This window comes from Ceratotherium simum, chromosome 24 (assembly GCF_057802395.1).
Source record: "Ceratotherium simum simum isolate JZ-2026a chromosome 24, ASM5780239v1, whole genome shotgun sequence".
Lineage (NCBI taxonomy): Eukaryota > Metazoa > Chordata > Mammalia > Perissodactyla > Rhinocerotidae > Ceratotherium > Ceratotherium simum.
The window spans coordinates 37921440-37946260 of NC_141923.1; the positions used below are offsets into that span (position 1 = coordinate 37921440).

At 51.3% G+C, this 24821-nt stretch overlaps 1 protein-coding gene across 9 annotated transcripts in view; it reads right to left on the bottom strand.

The window, feature by feature from the left end:
- PLEKHG3 (pleckstrin homology and RhoGEF domain containing G3) overlaps positions 1 to 24821 on the bottom strand; it is a 39215-nt gene that overhangs the window by 9631 nt on the left and 4763 nt on the right. For 8 of the 9 annotated variants that reach the window (XM_087448375.1, XM_014784298.2, XM_087448373.1 and 5 more), the window contains 11 exons: positions 5209 to 5595; positions 3940 to 4037; positions 2685 to 2754; positions 2319 to 2365; positions 2056 to 2206; positions 1837 to 1968; positions 1387 to 1569; positions 1076 to 1168; positions 743 to 829; positions 456 to 489; positions 52 to 150 (listed from right to left, as the gene is read on the bottom strand). In XM_087448375.1, the coding sequence (XP_087304501.1) occupies positions 52 to 150; positions 456 to 489; positions 743 to 829; positions 1076 to 1168; positions 1387 to 1569; positions 1837 to 1968; positions 2056 to 2206; positions 2319 to 2365; positions 2685 to 2754; positions 3940 to 4037; positions 5209 to 5556 (1342 nt within the window). In that variant the 5' untranslated portion in view covers positions 5557 to 5595. Of the gene's footprint in view, positions 1 to 51; positions 151 to 455; positions 490 to 742; positions 830 to 1075; positions 1169 to 1386; positions 1570 to 1836; positions 1969 to 2055; positions 2207 to 2318; positions 2366 to 2684; positions 2755 to 3939; positions 4038 to 5208; positions 5596 to 17167; positions 17671 to 24821 lie in introns of those variants that run through there. The other variant, XM_087448371.1, reaches the window with a different exon arrangement.

The following is a 24821-nucleotide window of genomic DNA, read 5'->3' on the forward strand; positions in this document are numbered from 1 at the left end:
GATCAAGGGTCCTATGAAGAGACCTCTCTGCCCACACAGCACTGCCCTTACCAGATTGCCGGCGGCCCTGGTGCATGTGGGTGGACACTTCATCCTGGGAGGACCAAGCCTTCTTCAGCCGCTCCGGGCTGTGGCGGTACCGATTGGGATCTGCATCCAGGAGAGACAATTGGGCCTTTTGGGGTAACCATCAGCCTTGGCCTAGACTCTGCACACAGCCGACCACACCCCCTCCACCACCCAACCCAGCTCCAGGGCCCAGGAGCCTCCAGAGCATCCCACCATGCACCATCATGCCCCCAGTCTTGCAGAAGACCCGCAGCCCTTGATAATAGGAGCCTCCCCGTCCTCTCTGCTCCCTGGAATATCAGTATCAGGCAAAGCTTCTCCAAGATGCAGTCTGACCTAGAGATGTGCACAATTAGGGACAAAACAGGCAGAAAGGGTCCACTTACAGTACGAATCCATTTCCAGGATGGCTTCCTTGGCCTAGAGAGAAGGAAACCCACCTAGTTACTACCTTACTATGTGCTGTGTCTCCCTCGGCCCACGGACTTGCTGTTGCTGCACTGGGACACCCCACAGGGCTATGCTGAGGCCCGTGGCATCCTCTGAACTGACCCCTGCTGTCCAGTGGAACCAAGGTCCAGAATGTGAGGCCCCAGGGGACTGGAGCTGACTCTGAGGGATACCCTCTCCCTCCTCCCTATCAGGAGCCAGGCCAAGGCACCCAGGCACTCACCTTCTGGGGGATGGTGGTATGGTGATTCTCCAGGATGAGCCTCTTGATGTGGTGAGTCCAGCTCCGTTTCTCCTCCACTGTTTTGGCCTGGAAAGACCCAAGGGAGAAGGAGCCAGGATTATTATCACAGGCCCGAAGCCAGCCGGCAGCACCATGCTTCTGCTGAGGGGGGCACAGGGTGGAAGCAGGGGCTGTGCTGGGGCCCTCTGAGGTCACCTTGATTCCTCAGAACAAGCCTGAAGGGATGCCCACCAGGATCCTTACCTTCCAGAGGGAGACCTGAGGCCCGTGCAGGTTCTGTCCCCATCCCAGGTGCCCCAGCCTGCCCCTCACCTGGATGCTGTACTGCTGCTTGCTGTGCTTGTAGTGGGTGACGGTGAAGCACAGGGAGTCTCTGGTGCTCTCAATCAGCATCAGGGAGGAGCACTGGGGCAGAGGGGTAGAGCGGTCAAGACAGGGGGGTACCCAGGGTGGGGGTCCCAGCCCTCAGGACCATCTGGGGAGGCAGGGAGAGGACTCTCAGAAGGATGGAGCTGCATCCACACCGACTGGGGGCCTGATGAAGAGGGCCAGAAGAAAGCCCGGGCCACCGGGAAGGAGGGAAAGAGGGAAGAGGGCAGAGGAGACAGCCGCGGCCTGGTTACCGGGATGTGACCCTTGTAGACAAAGTGATCGCCCCGCTTCTTGGTGATGAGCAGCGCTTTGTCAAAGAGGAAGAAAGTCCTCTCGTTGCGCACGCGGTGCACGCGGAACGTGCCCTCCAGGACGAGCTCCCCATAGGTGGTCAGGTCTGGCCCCTTCCAGTTGATGAGCAGTGACTGAATCTCCTGCAGCAGACAAGCCCCAACCCCCAGGGTCAGGATGCTCATGATCCTACAGGGACCACACAGGGCCTCAGGAGGCTCCCACAGACCCAGCGACCACCTGGGTCCTCCAGAGACATGCTGCCACAAGGGCTCCCCCGAGAGAAGCCCACCCTACACGGCCACCACCCTTGAGCTCACCCCAGCAGGGCGGCCATATTCCTTCTCCCAAGCCCTATCCCGCCCTGTCGACCACCCCCGCGCGTCCCTCCAGCCACCAGCCCGGAGCACCTGGAGACGGACGGCATGCTCATGCCTCCTCTTCATGTCATTGATGTACCAGGCCACGCAGGTCATGGTGTCAATGGCATCCTCCACCACCTCAAAGCCGTCCTCCTCTTCATCAAAATGTTTGGCAATTTCCTGTGCAGGAGACAGTGGCTTACGCAACCCAGACTCAAGGGCCCTGCCCCCCCAGCCCCCATGTACTCAGGAGGCCCCTTGGGTTACCTGGAGCAGCAGGTGGTATTTGAGGATGCGCTGCACGGGCTTCAGCAGGTAGGAGCCCAAGGGCAGCGAGTGCTGCAGCAGCTCCTGCCGGTCCCGAAAGAACTTGGCCTGCTGCTTGTCCCGCATGCACTCCGTCAGGGCCGCCACGGAGCTGGGAGGGGGTTGGGGGGGGTACCATCACTGCATGGGAAGGCTTGGATGGGGAGGTGGGAGCTCCGGACTAACCAAATGGCTCTGCTGCCCCTCTCCACCCAATTACTCACTTGGGGTAGTTGTTGCAATACTGGGTGTAGATATCAAACTCTTGGCTCTAAGGAGAGACCACAAATAGTGATTTCAGGGAGACTTCCATGTGACTATAAGCTGGGTTGTACCAAAGACAGGCTCCTGGCCCCTAGAGCACACTCTTGTCCCCCTTGCCCTGAGTGTCTGCAGCCCCATCTTTATGCTCATCTGTCTAGGACATCCCATCCACCCAGCAGCCCCTGGCTCCAGCCCAGAACACTCTTCTCGTTTGAAGCAGCATGCTCGGCACTTCTCCTGGAGAGGGGCTCCCAGCATTCACACATCCTCATAAGCTGGGAATTCCAGCAGGGCAGGACAAGGGGCAAGGACCCAGCCCATCTTACCCTTTCCACAAAGCAGCTGGCCACAGCCACGGGGTCACTATTGCAGCTGTCCAGGTCTCTGAGGAGCTGGCTGGGTGAGAGGAGAGTGGCCATCAGACCCCAGACAGCTCACAGCCTGCACAGCCAGCAACACGTCCCCTCCCCAACCTCCTGGTGCCCAGACACACAGCCAGCCCTGCTGTCATGCCCAAGAGTGGAGGGCTTCCACCCTCAGAGTGAGCCCCGCCACGGCAGCAACCACAGAAAGATGAAGAGAAAGGAGACCCACGTGCTCGGCAAGCGGGAGAGGGAGAGGAGACACCAGTACCCACCTCGGGAGGGCACCCAGCTCCTCTGCGGGCAGAAGGGGTCAAACACACAAAAGCAGAGATTAAAGAGAGAAGAGGAGAGAGAGGGGACTCACAAAGGAACCAAGGCCCTAGTTCAGAAGGATGCGGGAAAGAGAGAGAGACAGGGTGAGTCCCTGCACCCTTGTTTTTAGATGAGGGCACTATAGAAAACCATAGAAGTGGTGCTCTCCCTACCTCCTACTCTTTTCCCAAGCCCCATCATTGGCCTAAGTCTCGCCTGGCCTGCCCTCCCAGCCTTCTCCGGCTTGCACAGCAGGAATTTCCTCTGCCTACCTTAAGGGGCCTGGGGTAAGGTTCCTTCTGTCCTATCAATGCTGTCCCCTCAAGCTCTGCTCCTGTGACCAGTGCTCTTTCCCTGGGGAGTCTGTGGGCCAAGGCAGCACACCCTAGCCCTCGAGGAACCCCTCCGCCCTGAGACAGCTCCTCCCCTTGCTCAGCCTCCCCCATTGCATCTTGCCTGGCCTGTGCTTCCCCTAATGGGTCAGATCATCTCCAGGGAGCCCTGACTTCCCATGGGGTCAGTGACAAGGTGGAGAAGGAATTAAGAGATATGCAAGCGGAGAATGAAGACGAGAGGGAAAAGGGGCCAGCCAGAGGGAAGAGCATCACGTGCAAAGCCCAGCGGTCCCCCTGGGGGACCCAACACGCACATGGCCTCAAACACACGGACTCAAATTATCTCCCTGACCCGAGAGAAAGCACATGGGCCCCAGCTGGTGCTCTCTCTCCTGCAGGAGCTAACTATATGGTTGTACAGGGATAGACCACCCTTCCCCACCCTCAGAGATCAGGCCCTGGGCCTACATGTCATGGCCCACTAGACCAGGGATATCCAGGGCTCCCCCCTAGTCCCCAAGATGGGCCTCACAAGCAGAACATGGTGCGTGTCAGGCCCACTCACACACCTGTTCAGTGCGTAGATGTTTTCTATGTTCCCAAAGAGGGCGCTGACTTGTTCTGGCTTCAGCAGCCCAGGCGTGTCGATGATCTTCAAGAGGTAGTCCTGCACGGAGAGAGGTGGTCAGAGCCCGGCCCCGTCTGGCGCCATCCTGTCCCCCTGCCCACCTCCCAGGCCACACCTCGTTTCTGTACTGCATTTACAGCTAAGGCGAGATTTCAGACATTACCCACTGCACTGGGTTGAACAGCCCCCCCTCCCCAAAATTAACGTCCATTCAGAACCTCAGAACGTGACTTTATTTGGAAATAGGGCCCTTGCAGATGTAATTAGTTAAGGATATCGAGATGACATCATACTGGATTTAGGGTGGGCCCTAAATCCAATGACTGGCGTGGTTACAAGAGGAGAGGACAGAGAGACACAGAGAAGGAGGCGATGTGAAGACGGAGGCAGGGACTGGGGCGACGCAGCTACAGGCCAAAAAGGACCACCAAGGTGGTGGCAGGCGACCACCAGAAGCTAGGAGACAGGCCTGGAAGCATTCTCTCCCAGAGCTTCCAGAAGGAACCAACTCTGCCAACATCTTGATTTCAGACTTTTCGCCGCCTAAACCGAGAGGGAATAAATTTCTGTGTCTTAAGCCACGCAGTTTTGGTACTTTGTTAGGGCAGCCCTAGAAAATGAATACATCTCCCTCCACAGTGGGGCAGAGGGCATCCTCAGTGCCCTTCTCCTGAGCCACAGTCTGTGTGCCCTGCACAGTGGGAAGTGCTTCACCTACACGGCCCTAGGAGGTAGGTGCATCATTACAGAGGAGGAACCTAAGGATCAGTGGTTACCCATGAGCCCAGACCCCACAACCAGGAAACAACAGAGCAGGGATCCGGGCACAGAGGGGCGGGGTCCAGAGTCAGTTTCCCTACTGCGTTCAGTCTCCGCTGAGCACAGCAGTCCCGTCCCTTCCCTATCCAGGGTACCTACTCCCTGGGGATCTGCAGGAAGTTCTGGCTCAAGCTACTGATCAAACCCAAGTCCTCAGGCCGGCCGCGTGAGCAGTCAGCGGTTCCCTAGGGCAGGAGACCTGAGGCCTCCCCACTACTCCACGTTCTTTGGAGACAAACGTGTCAAAGAGAACTTTCCTCCAGGGTGGAAGTAGATTTACGCGACAGAGCTGGGCCACCCGAGGCCAGAGGCCAGTCCAGAGGAGATGGGCAGGCCCCTCCCAACCTCAGCCCTGCAGCCCCGCAGTGGCGGAGAGGGTGGCGGGCCTCACCTCGACAATGCTGCGCAGGTCCTGCACATACATGCGCTCGGTTTCCACGATCTCCCGCACCACTCGGCCCAGGTAGCTGAGCTTGTGCACAGGCGCGGCCGCTGCCCGGCTGCTGAACGGAGACAGGGGCCCCCTCCGGTTCAGCCAGCCGCTGGAGTTGTTGTTGCTGTTGGGGGGGTGCCGGCCGCGCGGGGAGCTCGCCCCGTTCTCGGCTGCAGCCCCGGGGCTGCTGGGTTCCTCCATGGCGCTGCGGCTGTCACGGGAGGAGCCCGACGAGGAGGTGGTGGAGGTCAGGCTCACCGGCCGCTCCTGGCTGCCATCCTGGCGGAGGGAGGCAGAGACGGGCATGCTGGCATCGCTGCCTGGCTCGGGCACCCCGGCGAGATTCTGGGCAGGACAGACAAAGGGGCAAACCTCTGAGTCCTCACAGAAACATAAAGTAAAATGGTGGTTGTCAGGGGCTGGGGGAGGAGGGAATGGGGAGTTATTTAATGGTACAGAGTTTCGGTTTTCCAAGATAGTAAAAGTTCTGTGGATGGAGACACACCAATGTGAATGGAGTTAATGCCACTGAACCGTACACTTAAAAATGGTTAAAATGTAAATTTTATGTTATGTGTATTTTACCACAATTAAATAAAACAACAGCTCTGGGGTCCCTTCCCTCAGACTCTATAAGCAACGACAAGGATGCCCAGGTAACATTCCTTTCTGACTCCCAGGCTCTGCCTCCATCTTTCCCAGGGTGGAGGGAAGTGGACCACATCCGGAAACCATGAAGGGCTCTGAAACTCGAGGCCCCAGAAAAGCAGAGAGGACATCTCTGCCAGCCCGGTGGTCAGGGGTGCCTTCTGACAGAATGCCAAGCACAGACCCGCTGCTCCGGCCAAGAACTCCGCCTCTCAGGCCCTCAGCTCCTCACCATCCACCACAGGGCTGTACCCTGGAGGAGGCAGCGACCTGCTGCATGTGTGGCTCTGAGCGTGGTGCCTGGCACAGGGCAAGGGCTCCATGAACCATCAAAATGGTGACGAGAATGGCAGTTGTCAAAAAGTACTTCCCAAGCACCCACCTGCAGGGCCTGTGCTGGGGTCCCCAGACAAGGACAGGCAGAGATCTGCCTCTTCTAATCTAAAACAACACACCTGCCAGAGGCCAGCATTCTCCCAGGGACTGCAAAACCTCTGGGGCACCAGTAGCTTCACCGTGAACCTGAAACCCAGCTACTGACAGGGAAGGCAGAGGAGATGGTACAAAGGCTGAGCCGCATTACCCCTGCCCCACCCCCAGCACCTGGCACAGGTCCCTGACTCACTCGGCTCCCAGGGCACAGGAAATTCCCCAGAGCTGAGCCATGGGTGAGTGTCCCTAAGCTCCCCTCAGCACAGCCGGCAGGAAACTGCTCCCAGGTGAGGCAAACACAGCCTCAGGTGGACTTTATTCCCTGAGCAGATGGTGCAGCTCACAGGTAGGCCTGCCTGGAGCAACAAGTCAGGGAGGGACCATGGCCTTTGGGAAAGACAGGAACACTCCACTCCCACCCAGAGGACCAGAGCTCACTAACACCACTTTCCAGAATGTACATCTGATTGCTGTTCCCACAGGAAAAAGTTCCAGAGCATCCATCTCACCTCCACTGATCCAAAGCCTTCCACCCCTAGTTCCAGGGCTCAGAAACTACTAGACCACAGGCTAGAGCTATGAGAAGGATCTGGAAGGTGCCATCACTCTGGTAGCCTTGAATTTGCCCCCTGGTTTTCTGTGCCTCTGCCCCAACCTGGCACTAGTGCCCCTACCCAGAGCACCCCTGGGCTCTGGCATTTGCAAACGTTTTCTCTGCCTGAACGTTATTTCCTCACCATCCACCCCATGCCATACCACACCCCAACCTGTGTCAACCTATACCCAACCCTCAGGTCTCAGATTAGAAGACACCCCTGTTCTAGAAACCTCCCCAGAAACTGTACCTAGGGGGCCGCTTCTTTGTACTCATAGCACCCCAGGGTTCCCCCTACTGTAGCACTCACTGTGTGAGACCGTGATGAGTTTGAGACCCCCTGCCCTAGACTGTGAGTCAAGGGTGATCTGGCAAGTGGATAATGAAGCTGACCAACTGGTGCTTCTACTGAGCTCAAAGTCAGGAGCAGAGACCTATTTACCATCCGACCTAACCCAGTGAGGACTCTCTCAAGCACAGGCCTGTCACTGTGTGTCCCAATTGGGGGGTCACCTCCACGGTGCTCTGCATGAGCCTCTCAGTTTGCTGGTGAGGACACAGTGGCAGCGCTGGGGCTGGTCCTGTGTGCTCCCTCCTTCCTTCCCTCCCAGGCACAACACATGGAGAATTAATTAACAGGATCATCTTGAAACTCTGAGCATCTCAGGGGAGAGCCCCTGGGAAATGCAGCACTGCTCCTTTCTCCTCTGTCCTCAAAAGAGCCTTTAAAATTAATAAGCTATGCCTTTCTACAGAACAGCCACCAGCATAACACCATGTCATTACAGCACAAAGAGAGACAAAGACTCAAACTCCACCCCAGCCCTTAACCCCCAGCCCTATGGAACTCTGGTGTCCTTCAAAGCACATCACACAGTCAGGCACACTCCATCCCTCCCCACCCCTCCCCACTCCCTGCCTGTCAGTCCCAGCTGGAACAATGGGCCAGGGACTTATGGCCTAAGACCTTTCCCAGATCAGACCTGGGGTCAGTCAGCCCCTATGGGGATGCTATATGGAAAAGGTCCAAGTCCCAAATGGATTTCACAGGGGCCAGGTCACAGCCTTAAAGTAAAGGATTAGTCACAGCACCACCCCCCCCAACTCTCAGGGAGATTTATCTCTAAAGGGTACCTTTGGAGGGTCACTCTTTGGGGACCCCATTGCCATAGGGTGGCAACACAAGCACACTTCGACCCCAGAAACTAAAGCATCTTTTCTACTTGGAGAAATATTCTCTGGTTGAACACAGCCATCCGCCTGCAAACCAAGCTCACATTTTCAAAGTAGTGGCCGTGCCCAAATCCTCCTGGGGCTAAAACAAAGCACAATAGTCAACAGCTAAAATGTCCTCAGGGCTATAGACATCACAAGCCACTTCTATCTCGGAACAACTCTATGAGGTGGGTAGCATGATTATCCCCATTTCGCAGATGCAGAAACTGAGGCCACAGAAGTAGCACGCCGTAGAGCCTGAATCTGAACTCAGGCACTCAGGCTCCAGCGTTCACGCTCCCCTGCCCTTGCCCTTGCCTCCCTAATGGATTTCACACCAGCCAGGGCCACAAGCAAAGGATTAGTCACAGCCCTGGATGCCATGGCTTTGCCTCAGCATAAGCCATGGGGGACATATTAAGACCTGAAAAATTAGGGCTTTTAACACGACACTTCATTTACTCCACAAAGGCCAAAGGAGGTAAAGGACTGAGAGTTAAGATTCCTTGCAGCTATTTCCAGACCTGCTGCTATGTGACCTCTGGCCATTCACCCTCCTGTTGGAACAAAATGGTAAAATAGATTCCAGGTCAAAGGATCACAGGTCATGGAGAAGGAAAAAGCACAAGAACACTGGGATTGGACTGTCATTCCTCAGATGATGAGAGAAGCCCTGCGGTGATGAGGAGACCAGGATCACAAGGTTCTCTCTCCCAGGCAGGAGGACTCTCTGGAAAAGAATGTAGAGACCCAGAAAAGCAAGGACAAAGAGCAAACAAGGCAGAGTGCACGTGGGGACTGTTAGTAGACACCATGTGACAGTGACGGAAAGGAGACACCACACTCAATTTCAGTGCATTCTGGTCCTAAAAGCCTGATCCCAACCATTGCTGTGTGTCTAGTTCAGACTCCCACAGGGATGGCTGAAGTACCTGCCCACACGCCCCTGGGCAGAGGCAACCTTTCCTTCCTTTCCCGTGAGCCTCACCTCAAAGCCAAGAGTAGAACTCAGGTCTTCAAACTCATCTTGGAAGACACTGCCTGCTGGGGATGTGTGAGCCCAGAGAAGGAGGTGACAGGCAGCAGCGCCAACATCCTCAAGCCAGACACGCACACACCCCATCCTACCACACTTAGTCTCCAGCTCCCCTAAGTATCCCCCAGCCATGGCCTCTTCCATCTTTCAACTTGAATCAACCCAATCAATCATCAGTCAGTCAATCGGTCTTCTAGAAAACTCTACATCTCAAGTCCCACACCTGTGAAGCCTTCTTTGACAAGGTCCCCAAAGAGCTTTTTGTGTGTGTGTATGAGGAAGATTAGCCCTGAGCTAATATCCGATGCCAATCATCCTCTTTTTGCTGAGGAAGACTGGCCCTGAGCTAACATCCGTGCCCACCTTCCTCTACTTTATATGGGATGCCGCCACAACATGGCTTGACAAGCGGTGCGTCAGTACACGCCCGGGATCCGAACCTGTGAACCCCGGGCCACCGAAGTGGAGCGTGTACATTTAGCCGCTACCCCACCAGGCCGGCCCCAAGACCTTTCTTTTTGAAGGGCCCAAAAGCTGCTCAGACATATACCTTTAAGGGTCCAGGGAGTAGGAGAATAAGGGAGATCAGTTTCTTTTTTAAAAACTTTCTTTAAATTTAAATATAATCCACACCTTTCTTCCACCCACACCTCTCCAGGTTACTTGGCCCCACATCCTGAGGACCTTCTCTGAATATCCCCAGGCAGGAGGCAGGCAGGCTGCAGCAAGCCCCCTGGATTCCCAGCTCAGCCAACTGGGGCCAAGTCCCACTTCCTTCTCCTGCCCACTAGGCCTCAGCACCATGCTCTCAATCTGACCCGCCTCCAACAGAAAAAAAATGACACCGTCCCAAACCCGGATAGCCTGTGTTCTGTCCTCAAGCCTCTTGCCACTGAGGCAGTAGGACCCTGCTTCACCCTCCTGCCCCCAACTTCAGAAAGGATGGTCCCACAGGGGCACTCACCTGGCACCTTCTGGAGAACCTCTGTTTCTCTGGTCCAGGGGGATCCCCAGGACTCAGCAACACTCCCTTCTGGCCCTCCCTCCCCAGCCAGTGGGCTGAGGAGAAGGCAGGAGAGGGCGAGGGGCCACTTGGTGAACCCTCTGCATGAGCCAGCACTCTGGAGACTCCCCAGAAGACATTTCGGTTCGGGGAGGCTGGGTCCAGGTGTGGAGGAGGCTGATGTCATCCTTTCACCTACCGCCCTTCACCCCACGCCCAACAAGCGGAAGCCCGACACACCACACTTGCTCTGGAGGCGGGCAGGAGAAGGACAAGGGGGTTCCCCCCAGGCACTGCTCCAAAGTCCACCAGCCCTAGCGGGGAAGGGGAGGAACCCATCCAGGCCCTGCCCATGGCCAAGCCCTTCCTCAGGGACGGTGGGCTGTGTGGCCGGCTTTCACCTTCCAGCGACAAACACCTCCTAGACATTCCAAAGGCTCCCCAAACCAGGGCAGCCAAATGGCCTTTGACCTTCCCCAGAACAATCCCCAACTCAACTGTCAGGATCTCCTCAGAGAGGGTACCAGAAGGAAGCAATAGAGAAAAGCCACCACTCCTCTGCCTTTTCCAGGGCAGGAGCAACGTGACCTTCCAGAGACCTCAGCTGAGGTCCTGAGTAACGAGCTGTGCTCCCAACCGCAGCTCAGCACTGCCCCACGCCACACTGCTCTCCAACCCTGTCCCCAACAGAAGCCTGCTGTTCCCACTGCTCCCCGCAGGCCCTTCTCTCGGTAAGCGCTCCCGCGGCCAGCAGAGGACGCCTCTCACCACAGCCCTAGAGGCTTTCTTGAGGACGGGAGCGTCCCTGAGAGGGTCTGGCTCGGCGCCCCTTTCCCAAGTGGTTTCCTCGCTCTGATCCCTCCCATCTCTCCCCGGAGACTCAGGGGCCCTAAGCACCCTAAGAAAGGACACGAGAAGGCTCCCCGGGGAGTGACTGTGTTCAGTGTGAGCAACGTGACTGTCACAGAGGCTGTGTGAACAGTATGACCAGGGTTTCTGGGCCACCCAAACCCAGGCCAGCTGGCTCAAATTCATTTTCCCTCGTGAATTCATTTTTCCACCACCCAAGAAGAACAGAGGGCCACCAAGTGTGGCTGGGTCTTCGAAGCAGGACTTGAGCTGCTGGGAAGGAAAAGGATTGTGGCTGCCCATGGAGACCTGCCACCTGAATTCTGAGAGGAAGTCTGGGCCCACAGACTGAAATCCAGAAAACTCCCTCAGCCTGGCCTTGGAAGGGAAGGAAAGCCCCTGGATCTTGTTTCAGTGGGAGGATCGCTCAGCCACACCACTGTTCCCACCATCCCACAACCCCAACATTTGCTCATGTTGTTTCTCAGACCTGGAACGTGTCCCAGACCCTCTCTCCCAAATTTGACAAATTTTGACCTCCTTCAAAAAGGCCTCCTCAACCATTTCCAACCCGTCCAACACATACGCTATTGTAGACTGAATAATGTCCCTCCTACCCCCCCAAGAATAGCCACATCCTAATCCCTGGATATAAGGAGCCTATGAATGTTACCTTATATGGCAAAAGAGACTTTGCAGATGTGATCAAGTTGAGATGATCCTAGATTATCTAGGTAGGTCCAGTGTAATCACAAGGGTCCTTATAAGAGGGATGCAGCAGGAGTCAGAAGTTGACGTGACCACAAAAGCAGAGGGGCAGAGAGAAAGAGACTGGAAGGCGCTAGGCTGCTGGCTTTGCAGATGTAGGAAAGAGACCACAAGTCAAAGGATCTAGGCAGCCGCAAGAAGCTAGAAAAGGACAAGGAAACAAATTCTCCCCTGGAACCTCCAGAAAAAACACAGCCCTGTGGACCCAGACTGACTTCTGACCTCCAGAACTGTAAGATAATCAATGTGTGTTGTTTTAAGCCACTAAGTTTGTGGAGTTTGTTACAGCAGCCATTGGACACTAATACACACACAGTTCTTTGAACTCTAATGATCCTGAGCATCACTTAAAGCACTGGTCCTCCAGGATTCATATGCATGAGCTTGTCTTCTGCACTAGACAGTAAAATCCAGAGGGCTGGGCCCTCTTTCCCATACCCTTCCTTCACCCCCAGAGGGTAATGCACACACTAGGTGCACAATAAATGCCTGCTGGAAGGACTGTGGGATCGTGCCTGGAGCACCTCTCAACACTCCCACAGTCAGGCAAAAGATAAACAGTGGCTGAAATCAAGACCTGAGCTGGGGCTGGCTCTGTGGCTTGGCGGTTAAGTGCGCGCGCTCTGATGCTGGCGGCCCGGGTTCGGATCCCGGGCGCGCCCCAAGGCACCACTTCTCCGTCCAGCGCGGGGCCGAGTCCCACGTACAGCAACTAGAAGGATGTGAACCTATGACATACAACTATCTGCTGGGGCTTTGGGGGGAAAAAAATGAATAAATAAAATCTAAAAAAAAAAAAAAAAAAGACCTGAGCTGGTTCCTCCTAGACTAATGAGTTTCCACATTAGTCACTGCCAGCAACTTTCCAATTAGCCAAGAGGCACCCAGGAGCAGTGACTGCTCACGCACCCCAGCAGTCAGTCCCATCCTACTTGGCCCCAAACAAGGGACTAGAGCAGGGGCAGAGCCGCCCTACCATGCTACATAGTGACCAGACACAAAAACTAGGAGGAAGGGGAAAGTGGCCAAGGGACCCCTTCGGAGTTTGGAGAAGGGACAGCAATACGGTCCCCCTACAAATATCCCAGGAAAAGCAGTCCACCAGGAGGTTCCACAAAAACACACAGGCAAATGAGAGCAATTACTGTTGATTAGAAATTGCGATTGCTCACAGCCAGGGGAGGTCAACTTGGCTCCCAGCACAACTTGTCACTAAGCAGGGAAATGACACAACATCCCTAGAAGATGGAGCAGCTAAAGACAGTGCTAGAAATCACAGACAGATCCAATGTTCCCAGAGGCCCCACCTATCTCATCTCTAGGTCAAAGAGGCTCAAAGGATCACTGCTCCTTATCAGCAAAATTCAGGGACCCAGCCCTGCAAATTAACCATCTTGCTGCCCCCATCCTCACTGTAGGGACTGCCTGTTTTAAGTTAGGCTGGGATTAGGTGGGGAGGAAACACATTTTCCAGAGTTGCAGCATTTACTACTGCATCAGGTTCAAAGGCACTGGAGAATCTCAGCAGGAACCAGCTGGGAAAGAGGGGCCCCATTAGGTCCCTCTGAGTTCTCAGCAGAGAAGGAGAGAATGTGCAAGCACGTGTGTGCACGGGAGTCCATGGAGCAGAGGTTAAATGCGCTAAATGGATTCACAGTCTTTGGCCTCAGGTAGACTTGGTTTGAACCCCCACTCTCCCACTTTACCAGCTGTGTGTTGCCTTGGGCAAGTCACTTGATCTCACCAAGCTTCAAGTTCCTCATCTGCAAAATAAGCACAACAGTACCAACCTCACTGGTCTCCAAGATTGAGATGGCACAAATAGAGAATTTGTACAACATGTGACACACAGTAAGCCCACCATAAATAGTAGCAATGATGAAGATGGGTAAATTATTATTTGTTCCACAAGCACCAGGACAAGAGATCTTTCTGATTTGTGCCTAAAATTTTGACCCATCTCTCAAAATAAAGATGTGTTAAACTTGGTGACCCAACATGATCTAACCCACCCCCATGATCCCAACATTGATTTGGAGCTTGATCTTATAAGGGAAATATAAAGCAATTCAGCTGGAAAGGAAAAACAGTCTGATATCCATGCCCAACAGAAGGTCAAACTGGAAGATGAAGTATAAATGAGTCAGAGCCCTTTGCTATAGCAGGCAGGGTGCATTCCTCAGGGTTCCACAGAGGGAGACAGCATGTACTGCTAGGAGCTGGAGAAGAACAGAGCCATGGAGGACAATAGGCTTGAGCAGGAGCAGAATTTAAGGCAATGTGAGGCAGCAAAAGCACAAACAAGTGATTAATAAAAACCATCCTTGACACTGGTCCTTGGGTTTTAAAGAAAAAAACAAAATCCAGCTTCAGGATGGACATGTGGGAGAGCCAGGACATAACATAAAGATGCAAGGAAAAGCCGTGGGGGTCGCCCATTTCCTAGGTCCACTAGGACTATCAAAGAGAGGGAAGCAGCAGAATGTGTACGAATGAGCCCAGGGACTCCAGAAGCACTGCTCAAAACCAGCCCTACCGGCCCTGTGGCTTGGTGGTTAAGTGCACGCGCTGCGATGCTGGCGGCCCGGGTTCGGATCCCGGGTGCGCATCGAGGCACCACTTCTCTGTCCAGCCTGAGGCCGAGTCCCACATACAGCAACTAGAAGGATGTGCAGCTGTGACATACAACTATCTACTGGGGCTTTGGGGGCAAAAAAATAAAAATAAAATCTTTAAAAAAAAATAAAAAAAATAAAAAAAAAAAAAAAAAACCAGCCCTAGCTCTGCTCCTAACTCGCTGGATGATAAGGAACAAGGCAGTGACAAATTCGGGCCACAGTGTCTACCCTCTCACTCAGGAATAACACTACTTGCCCTTCCGACCTAAGTTGTGAGCTTCAGAATTCACTGGACAAGTATTTGCAAGCACATAGTTTGCACAAAGGCGTTGTGGCAGCCTTGTGGGAGATACAAAGATGCATCACACACAGAGCCCACTCCCAAGAGCTGATATTCTATCAGGAGAGACAAGTGCAGCAGTAACAAAAGCAGGTGGAGAGTGGTGTGCGGGGAGCGGTGTCATGAGCAGCATGGGAGTTCAAGATTGCCTCCAGTTTGGGAATTCATTCAACACTTCTGAGCATGATGCTAGGTCCCGGGGATACTGAAATGACTAAGACATTGTCTCTGTCTTTGAGGAATTGAATTCTAGAAGGAAAAGCAGCCATATAAACATTATTCACAAAGCAACGCCTTGGGTGCTGCTACAGAAGTAGGAACACATAAACTGCGCTAACAGAAGAGGGAATAGCTAGTGCTACCTGGGGGATCGGGACAGCTTTAAAGCAGGTGACATTTTAGCTGAGTCTTCAATGACAAGTAAGTTTTTGCCAGGTGAAGAAGACATCTGAGGGCATTTGATGCAAAGACAGCAGCATAGGAAAGTTGAGTCCTGAAAGGGCCTGGACCTGGGGCGTCTGGCAGCAAGAGGCCAAGCGGGAAGGCAGGCAGAGGACAGATGGAAGGAATCGGCAATGGCTTTGTGGGAAAGGGCACTCCCAAGCCAAGCCTGGAAGAACAATTACCGAGACAGGTAGAGATGGGGCTCTATGAGACAAGGTATGAGAATGTGCCCTAAAAAGGTACAAACCACCGTGCAGGGCTATGGCCACAGGTGTCCACATAGCCAAAGAGTGTTCCATAAGAATCCAGAGGCCCAAGAAGGTGCTAACTGTTCATAGAGAGCTTCAAGGAGAAAGAGAGACCTAGGGAGCATATGCTAGAAAGAAGAATGAGATCTATTCCAACCATATGAAGGGGGAAGAAATGAGGCCCCAAAGGTGGAGATATGAAGGTACACGTAAATTAAATGCTTCTAAAAGCAGGAAGAGAACACTTTCTCTAGAAAACTGAGATACGAGAGCTTAACGGGAAGGGAATCTCCCATTGGGATTCCAGAACAGTAGATCCCAAAGGGGTTGGGGGAGGGGTCAGTGTACATCTTACCACCTGAGGACTTTTCCCTCCTCCAATTCCCACTCTCCTTCCCCCAAGCAATTTGGAATTGGGGGGCAAGGCTGCCAGCAGGGCAGCTCCCCCAAACACAACTTTCTAATTCCACGCATGAGCATCCAGACTCAGTAAAGTACGTAAATTCCAGCAGCTCCCCGCCCCCCCCACTTTGTGAACTGCTGCGATAGGTCCAGCCACCCCGCCCTTCCCCATTCCTTGGGCACTACAGCAAGAGAAGAGCTCCAACCAACACCCCCTCTTTGCCCTGGACGCTGACCTTGGGCCTGGCACCTGACCCATGAAAGTGAGGAAAGTGGCTTTTCCAAGACAGACCTTACAGACTCACACAAGAAGGTCAATTCTCCAAGGCAGGCAGCCAGCCAGCCCTTGAGAGGGCAGGGCCTCACGCACGTGCCCTCACGGATCCCTATCCCACAGAGCCCAGGGACCCCTGTCCACCCCACACACCTGCCCCCACCCCCAGGTCACTTGCCTTCCCTCTTAAGGAGTCTCAATCAGGGAGGCCCAAGAAACTCATCCAACCAGTCCCCACGTGAGAGGAGAGGAGCTTCTTCCCTCAGCTGAGAGGTTACACAGATGAGCACGCACACGGGACGGACAGCTGTCACCAAACCCCAGATTCTGGGGCGAGGGGTGTACATGGCATGGAGTGGCACACCCCAGGCAGCAGAGTCCCACTCCTGGAAAAGCAAGGCCTTGACTCAAGGTTGCGAGGCAGCCGCATCAGGGTGGCAGTCTGCCCTTGGCCTCCCTGCTCCTGTGCTCAGAGCTCCGAAGTAGTGGGCACTGCCCCTGCCCGGCTGTGTCCATCAGGGATGAGACAGGGTGGAGAGGACTTCCTTTCACCTGCTCCACCTGCCACTACTTGATTTTATCCAAATTAACAACACTAGGTGGATTCTGGGAAAAGGAAACTTCAGGAAGAAGTGGGAGATTAACCCTGCTTTTCCCAGAGTGTGTGCTGGGTCCCTCCAGGAGCGGCCCCTTCTCTAACCACCCAACCCTGAATGCTCAGAGATCAGAAGACTCTCCCAAGTCCCGTACTGAACCATTTGCGGTCACCTCCAAAAGAAGCACAGGATTGTCTTGCTCTTACCCAGCCACACTGGACAAACCCACTAGGAGAAGCCAGCACAGCATAAAAAGGACCAGCCCTCCCACACCTGAACCTATGTGGGTCTCAGTTTCTGAACCCCCAAGGGAAAAACCTACCTTTTGCCCCAAAGCCTGTGGCTGACCAGGTTTCACGGGGGACTTGGGCAAGGCTTCAGGCCCGGAGTTGAGAGTCCTGGGCATGCCCCACTTGTACCCCCCAGCCTGGCCCCAGCCGGGTACCTACCGCTTTCCTCAAAAGGGCTCCCATCCGAGCACAGAGAGGGCGGCGTGGGGCCCGGGAGCTGCATGCTCCCCAAGCACGGGTCCCGGCAGCCGAGCAGTTAACAGGCTCGAGGCGAGCAGCGAGCAGCCACCAACAGCCTCGGGAATTAAAGCGCCCGCCGCCTCCTGCAAAACCTCTTCAATAAACGTCCTATTCAGAACCAGTTCCGCGTGTGGGTCATACTTTCTGCATTGCTTTCATTCCTGAATTCTGGGGGATCCCTAACAGAGGAAATGCAGCTTCCCACCCCAACTCAGCAAGTCGCAGCTGGGTGAGGACCCAGACCACAGCCCCGAGGGTGAGCGCCACACTGCCAAGGACATGCAAATATCTCCAGCAATTAAGCACAGGGGACACTAACTGCAGGAAGTCAAATACTGAAGACACAAGAACAAAGGCAGATCATTCACCAGCACAACAATACTCCATTTATGCGCTCCTCCCCCTGCCCAGGCCCTCAACGCCTGAGGATATTAACCCTTCGGCCCTTACAACAGCCGGGGTGGGGGACAAGTGGGGGTCAGATATTATTATCTGTGTTTTTACAGATCAGGAAACTGAGGTACAAGTGGCTCCCAAGATGCCAGACTGGAATAATAGAAACCAGCATTCTATTGGGGAGTACCAGACATTGTGCTAAACACATTCTCTGTGTGATCTCCTCACAACAACCCTACAATCCAGAGCTACATACTCACTCGCCCAGGGCTGTACAGTGTGAGGTGAGAGGGAAAGCCAGGGTTTGCTGGAATCCACGATCCCCGTATTCCTCACCATTCTCCAACGCCGGCTCCACGGGGCCCAAGAGATGCAGCCAAAGATGGAAGGGAAAGGTGCCATCCCTCAGCCCACCTCGTGGGAATGCCCTTGGGCACTTTTTGCCCTTTTACAAGTAACACTTTGCTCAGAACGAGTTCCTACACTGAAGGGCAGCCTCAGAAAGAGGCCAAAATGGAGTCACTTGGGAATTTATAACTCGCCCATAGATGCCTCCAGAAACTGCTTATGTGACCCCAGAAGATGACTCGGGGTGGGGGGGCGGGGACCAGGGCACAGGCTACCCTTCTCCACCCACCCGTTCTCACCGTGGGGGGTACTAATCTGCACAGTGGCTCAGAGAGGTGCAAGTATCCTAAACTAAGTGGTAAGTATCCTAAACTGTTTTCTGTGAAGGCTTGGTCTTCTTAATTCAATCACAGCCTTCTAAAGGTAAGGACCAGAGCTTCCTGGGGTTTTGTGCCCTTTCTTCCCCCAAGGTCTTCTGGCACTCAAATCCCTACTCCTAGCCGTGGAGACACATGCCAGAAGAAGGCTGAAGCACACAGGATGGATGGTATTTCCTGGGCTCTTATGATGGGAGAAAAAGACCTCCCAGTGGAGGCACAGAAAAAGGTTTTGGAACAGAGAGCCAATGTTCACCTTTTCTCTGCTGCCTGGTCAGTCAGTCCTAGCCCAGCTGAAAACTGCAGAATCGGGGCTGAGATGACTTCCTGTCCGAAAAGAGGACTACTCAAACTCCTATTTATTGGCGGTATAAACCATATACCAGGTGCTGGGGACACAGCAATGAATAAGACAAATCCTTGCTCTCATAGAGCTTACATTCCTGTGGGGAAGAAGGCCACAAAGGTAGACAGATAGCTAACAGATTTCTGAATAGTGATTAAGCGTTATGAGGCAGATAAAGCAGGGAAAAGAGAGTGGGACTGGGGGATGGGGACTTCTTTAGGCAGGGAGGCCTGAGAAGGCTCTGAGGAGGTGACTCGAGCTGAAACCTGTATGATAAGAAGCAGCCAGACGTGCCAAGCTCTGGGGGAGGAGCCTTCCAACAATCTTTTCCTCTACCCCACCTCAGCCACCCGCCCACACATTTGATATGCCCTAGACCTCATCATCACCGATAAGCGCAGACTCCCAAAATATCTTGCTTTTAAGCATCCCACTCTTTGCAACACTAAAGAGGAGCTCAGCATAAAAATTACAAACCACACAAGAAAACAAACCATCACAAGGGACCCAGGAGATGGAACGAATTGGTACTCTAAGAGCTAGAAATAAAAGAAAAATCTGAAAAAGACTTTGAAAAGGCACTAAATGGAAACGAAATATATGATATTGAAATTTAAAACTCAACAGGTAGGTTAAGCAGAAAATTTAACACTGCTAAGGAGAGAATTAGTGAAATGGGGCGGGGGCAAGGAAATTGTCCTGAATTCAGTGCAGAGATAAGATAGAAAATATGAACATTAACAGACATAGAGGTCCACGGATTCCCAAAGAAGAAAAAGGAAAGAATGGGGGAGCTGCAATTTTCAAGGATAGAACGCATATGCACTTTCCAGAACTGAAGATAGATATTTATCCTCAGATTGAAGGCACACAACAAGTTAAATTTAAAAGAAGTCCACATTTAGGGTGCCGGCCTGGTGGTGGAGTGGTTAGGTTCGGCACACTCCGCTTCAGCAGCCCAGGGTTTGCGGGTTCAGATGCCAGGCATGGACCTACACCACTCATCAAGCCATGCTGTGGCAGCGACCCACATAAAAAATAGAGGCAGACAGGCACAGAAGTTAGCTCAGGGCCAAGCTTCCTCACCAAAAAAAAAAGAATTCCACATTTAGACACATCACACATAGTATAAACGCGTAACGCCAATGACAAAAAAGAATATATTAAAGGCCATGCTGAGGCAGCGTCCCACATAAAGTGGAGGAAGATTGGCATGGATGTTAGCTCAGGGCCAGTCTTCCTCAGCAAAAAGAGGAGGAATGGCATGGATGTTAGCTCAGGGCTGATCTTCCTCACCAAAAAAAAAAAATTAAAAACTTTTGTGTTTCAAAAGGCACTAACAAGAAAATGAAAAGACAAATCACAGAGTGGGAGAAAATATTTGTAAATATATATCTGACAATGGACTTGTATCCAGAATCTATAAAGAACCCTTACAACTCAACTGTAAAAAAACAAATAATCTGATTTAAAAATGGGCAAAGATTTGAATAAACATTTCTCCAAAGAAGATATACAAATGGCCAACAAGCACATGAAAAGATGCTCAACATCATTAATCATTAAGGTAATGCAAATCAAAGCCATAATTAATACCACTTCATACCCACTACGACAGCTAAAATCAAAATAATGTCCAATAACAAGTGTTGGTGAGGATGTGGAGAAATTAGAACGCTGTACGTTGCTGGTAAGAATGTAAAAGAGTGCAGCCTATTTGAAAAACAATTTAGCAATTCCTCAAAAAGTTAAACATATAGTTACCACATAACCCAGCAATTCTACTCCTAGGTTACCTAAGTGAACTGAAAACATATGTCCACACAAAAAGTTGTACACAACTGTTCACAGCAGTATTATTCATAATAGTCAAAAAGTGGAAACAGCTCAAATGTCCATCAACTGATGAATGAATAAACAAAATGTAGTATATCCATAAAATGGAATATTATTTGGCAATTAAAAAAAAGAATGAAGAGCTAATAACATGACACAACACGGATGACCCTTGAAAATATTATACTAACTAAAAGAAGCTAGTCATAACAGACTATATATTGTATGAACTCATTTATGTGAAATATCTAGAATAGCCAAATCCATAGAGATAGAAAACTAGTGGTTACCTGGGGATGGGGGGATATGGGCAATGACTGCTAATACAGATAGGGTTTCTTTTGGGGGTGTTGCACAACTCTGTGAATACACTAAAAACCACTTTACATGGGTGAATTTTAAGATATGTGAAATATATTTCAATAAAGTTATCAATCAATCAAATCTCAAAAGTAACAAGTGAGCAGGAAAGTATAGACTATTCAATAACTAGTACTGGAAAAATTGGCTATTCCTCTGGAAAAAGTAAAATCAGTTCCATCTTACAAGGTTGAGTGGTTCTCAATCTCGGCTGTACATAAAAGTCACCTGGGCCATTTCATAACCATCCCTGGACGCCACCCCAAGACGTTTCAATTTTATTGGTCTGATCTGAGGCGAGGCTCAGACATCAGTACTTTTTTTTTAAAGCTCTTCATGAGGCTTTCATATGTAGCCAGGGTTGAGAACCAGTGTCATATAAAGAAAATGCATCCCAGGTGAATTTAAAATGCAAGTGTGGGAAGCAAAACTTCAATGTAAAAGAAAATATATTAAAATATATATGTATAATATGAGAGTAGGAAAGGATTTCTTGAAAAAGACACAGAAAGCACAAAAGACTGGCAAATCTGACAACATTAAAGTTAAAACTTCTCTATGGAAAATGGCATTATTAATAAAGTTAAGACAATCCAGAGCTATATGTAACGAATATAACCTACAAAAGATTATTTAACATATTTTTTTAACTTTCAACAAGAAAAAGACAATGGCAATTAAAACTGAAAAAGTACACAAGAACCTCTAACACGTCACAGAGCGGGGAGATGGTGAGCTACAGACAGAGGTGGGAGACTTGCACTGTATTCCCTTTTGGGGTTTGACTCATGTAGATGGATTACCTGGTTAAAAAAAATTTTTTTAATGTAAAGGACAAAGACTCTCAGAATAACAAACAGGATTGCCCAATAAACACGGAAAGTGCTCATCCCCACCTGTAATCAAAGTGCTAATTTTGTGTGTGTGTGTGTGTGTGTGTGTGTGTGTGTGTGTGTGTGTGTGTGAGGAAGATCAGCCCTGAGCTAACATCCATGCTAATCCTCCTCTTTTTGCTGAGAAAGACCGGCTCTGAGCTAACATCTATTGCCAATCCTCCTCCTTTTTTTTCCCCAAAGCCCCAGTAGATAGTTGTATGCCATAGTTGCTGTATGTGGGACGCGGCCTCAGCATGGCCGGACAAGCCGTGCATTGGTGCGCGCCCGGGATCCGAACCCGGGCCACCAGTAGTGGAGCACGTGCACTTAACCGCTAAGCCACGGGGCCGGCCCCAAAGTGCTAATTTTAAAACCCAATTTACAAAATAATTTTAAAATACCATTTCACATCTACCGGATTAAAAGACACAATCCAAGTGTGGGTGAAATAGGAGCTCTCAAATTCTGCTAAGAATATAAATTGGTTACAGATCATCTGGGGGCATCATTTGGCAGTATCTTGAAAAGCATAACTTATGAGAAGATTGGCACATGGATGTTCAATACAGTATTATTTATAGTGGAGAAAATGAAAACAACCTAAATGTCCATCAATAAGGGAACCGTGATATAATTGTACAATAGATACCACATAACAGTTGAATGAATAAACTAGATTTGAACATAGCAACATGAATGAATCTAGATAACAATGTTCGATAAAAAATGCAAGTTCAAGAAGAACACATTCAACATATGTCAATTAAAACAACATACTACACATTACTTATAGATTACAGTAAAAAGTATAAAATATGCACAGGAATGATAAACACCATATTCAGGAGAATATTACTTCTGGGGAGGGAGGGAAGAGAAAGAGATTAGGGAGAAAAACGAAGCTTCGGTTGCACCTGTAACATTCTATCTCTATAATAAATGAGAGAAGTAAATAAATGATAAAATCACCATTTGCCAGATCTGGAGGGTGGGAACATGGGGATTGGGGTTCCTACGCAGGGGCGGCCCCACCACCCTGGAGACTGACTGGAACAACCAGCAACAAGACTGCACAGCACAGCATCTTTCAGCAGCATCCAGAACCAAAACAAAGGAACAACACTCCTGATGGAAAGAGGCCTGGGATTTTTTTTAACTGCAGCTCCTCCCTGCCATTTTGCGGCCTCAGAAAGTGCTGTGTGGGCCCTCAGGTAGGTGCTTCACGTGTAAATGTACTGAAAGCATTCTTGTTTCCACTGAGGCAAGTGCCCTTTGGGAAAAAGGGGCAGTCCGCCTGGGGGGAGCTGAATTAAGTTTGGGCCCATCCTGGCTCGGCTGTAACACAGTAAAACCTTGACTAGCTGGACCCCCTGCAGAGAGAGCTGTCCAAAAAGCCACATTTTCAAGAACGCCAAGTTTCAAAACAGTCCGGGGTAGAGCTAGGAGCTAAGAGAGCTAAGAGCATGTGCTCCAGAGTGGTTCGGAAGTTCAAACCTCATCCCTGCCAAGTCTTCTCGGAGTGACCCTGGACAAGTCACCAGCCTTGTGCATTCTCAGTTTCCTTCTCTGTGGCAGGGATAACACCACTCATCTTGCCTTGTTGAGAGCCTTAGTTGTATTACCACCTAAGTCTCAACACTTTTAAGAATTTTAGTCTCTGATTGGGAATCTTTTAAAAACATGTTATACACTTCCTTCCTGCCTTCTGCAATAGTCAAGAGAATATAATTTAACCTTTCCTTGATGACTCAGGGTCACAATTACCAGCAAAGCATCAATTATCAAAATGATGATCTCCCCGAAGGCCAAGGTGTGCCAAGCCATCCCCCTAAATAAATGACCCTCGGCTCTTACGCTAATACTGGCTTTTCATAGTGTTTTGATCTCTGTCCACTCTCACTGTCAACTCTCAGGTGCACTGTGGCCACTTTTCTTCTCAATACCAGCCTCTCTACACTCTTCCCTTTGCTGCTTCCTTTCAGTTGGGGGCTTTGAAATAGGAATGACACAGCTTATATACAAAAGTTAAACAGGGTCTGAGGAGGCCAGTGTGAAAAAAATGTAGGCACTTGAGTCCTAGCTGATCTGAGGCCTTCTTGGCTCTATACAGAGAAGCAAGGCTGCGGGTGGCCAGGTCCTGAATAGGGAAGGAGGGGTGTTATGGGATACTGTGTGGGACATATTATGGGATGATCTATATTTAAGACTATAAGCACACCCTACTGTCCACTTTGGGCCCAACTTGCTATGGGGCCAACTCTGCAGCAGGCCTGGGAGCACTGGTCCCAATGACTCCCGGCATCCTTTTGCTTTTCCAGGCTGGAGGAAGATGGCGCTGCCTGCCCCTGTGCCAGAGCAGCAGACCACAGGTTAACATCTTAGAATCTTACATTCTGGACACTCTCAGACAGGAATAGAACATTTGTGAAGAGTGTGAACATTTCCTTAATTCCTAGGTTTCATCACACTGTAGGCTTTTACTCATTCAACAAATATTTATTGGAATCCTACCGTGCAGCAAGCGCTGGGGCTGGAGTAATGCATGGGACAGAGAGAGGCTGCAAGAACACTGGTTCCCTTTTCCTGTCAATAAACACTTGCCATCTATTGCTCAAGAACCTCTGAGAGTGACACACACACACAGTCTCACAGCCTAGGGAGTAAAGGATATGAGTTTTTAAGAGCTTCCAGTATCTGCAGAACCCATCTCTCCTCTCAGGATCCTGTTACCACAGTAAAACAGACTTCACTCCTCACTCCTCTTGCATCCCTCCCTCCCTCCATTCTCAACCAGACTCCAGCAGTAATCAGAGCAACTTCTAGAACTCTCAAACCATGCGTCCCAGAAGGCTGCATGCACAGCCACCACTGTGCCCACTGGAACCTTGTTCAGGTCCCGTGTTCAGCCCCAGAGTCTGCTCGGCATGAAACAGAGGTTAATAGTCCTTAAAAACCCATTGCTTGAGCTTAAACCAGGCTCCCTCTCCAAAGGCCAGCAAGAGAACTGTAAAAAGCCCCACTTTCCCTTTGCTTGC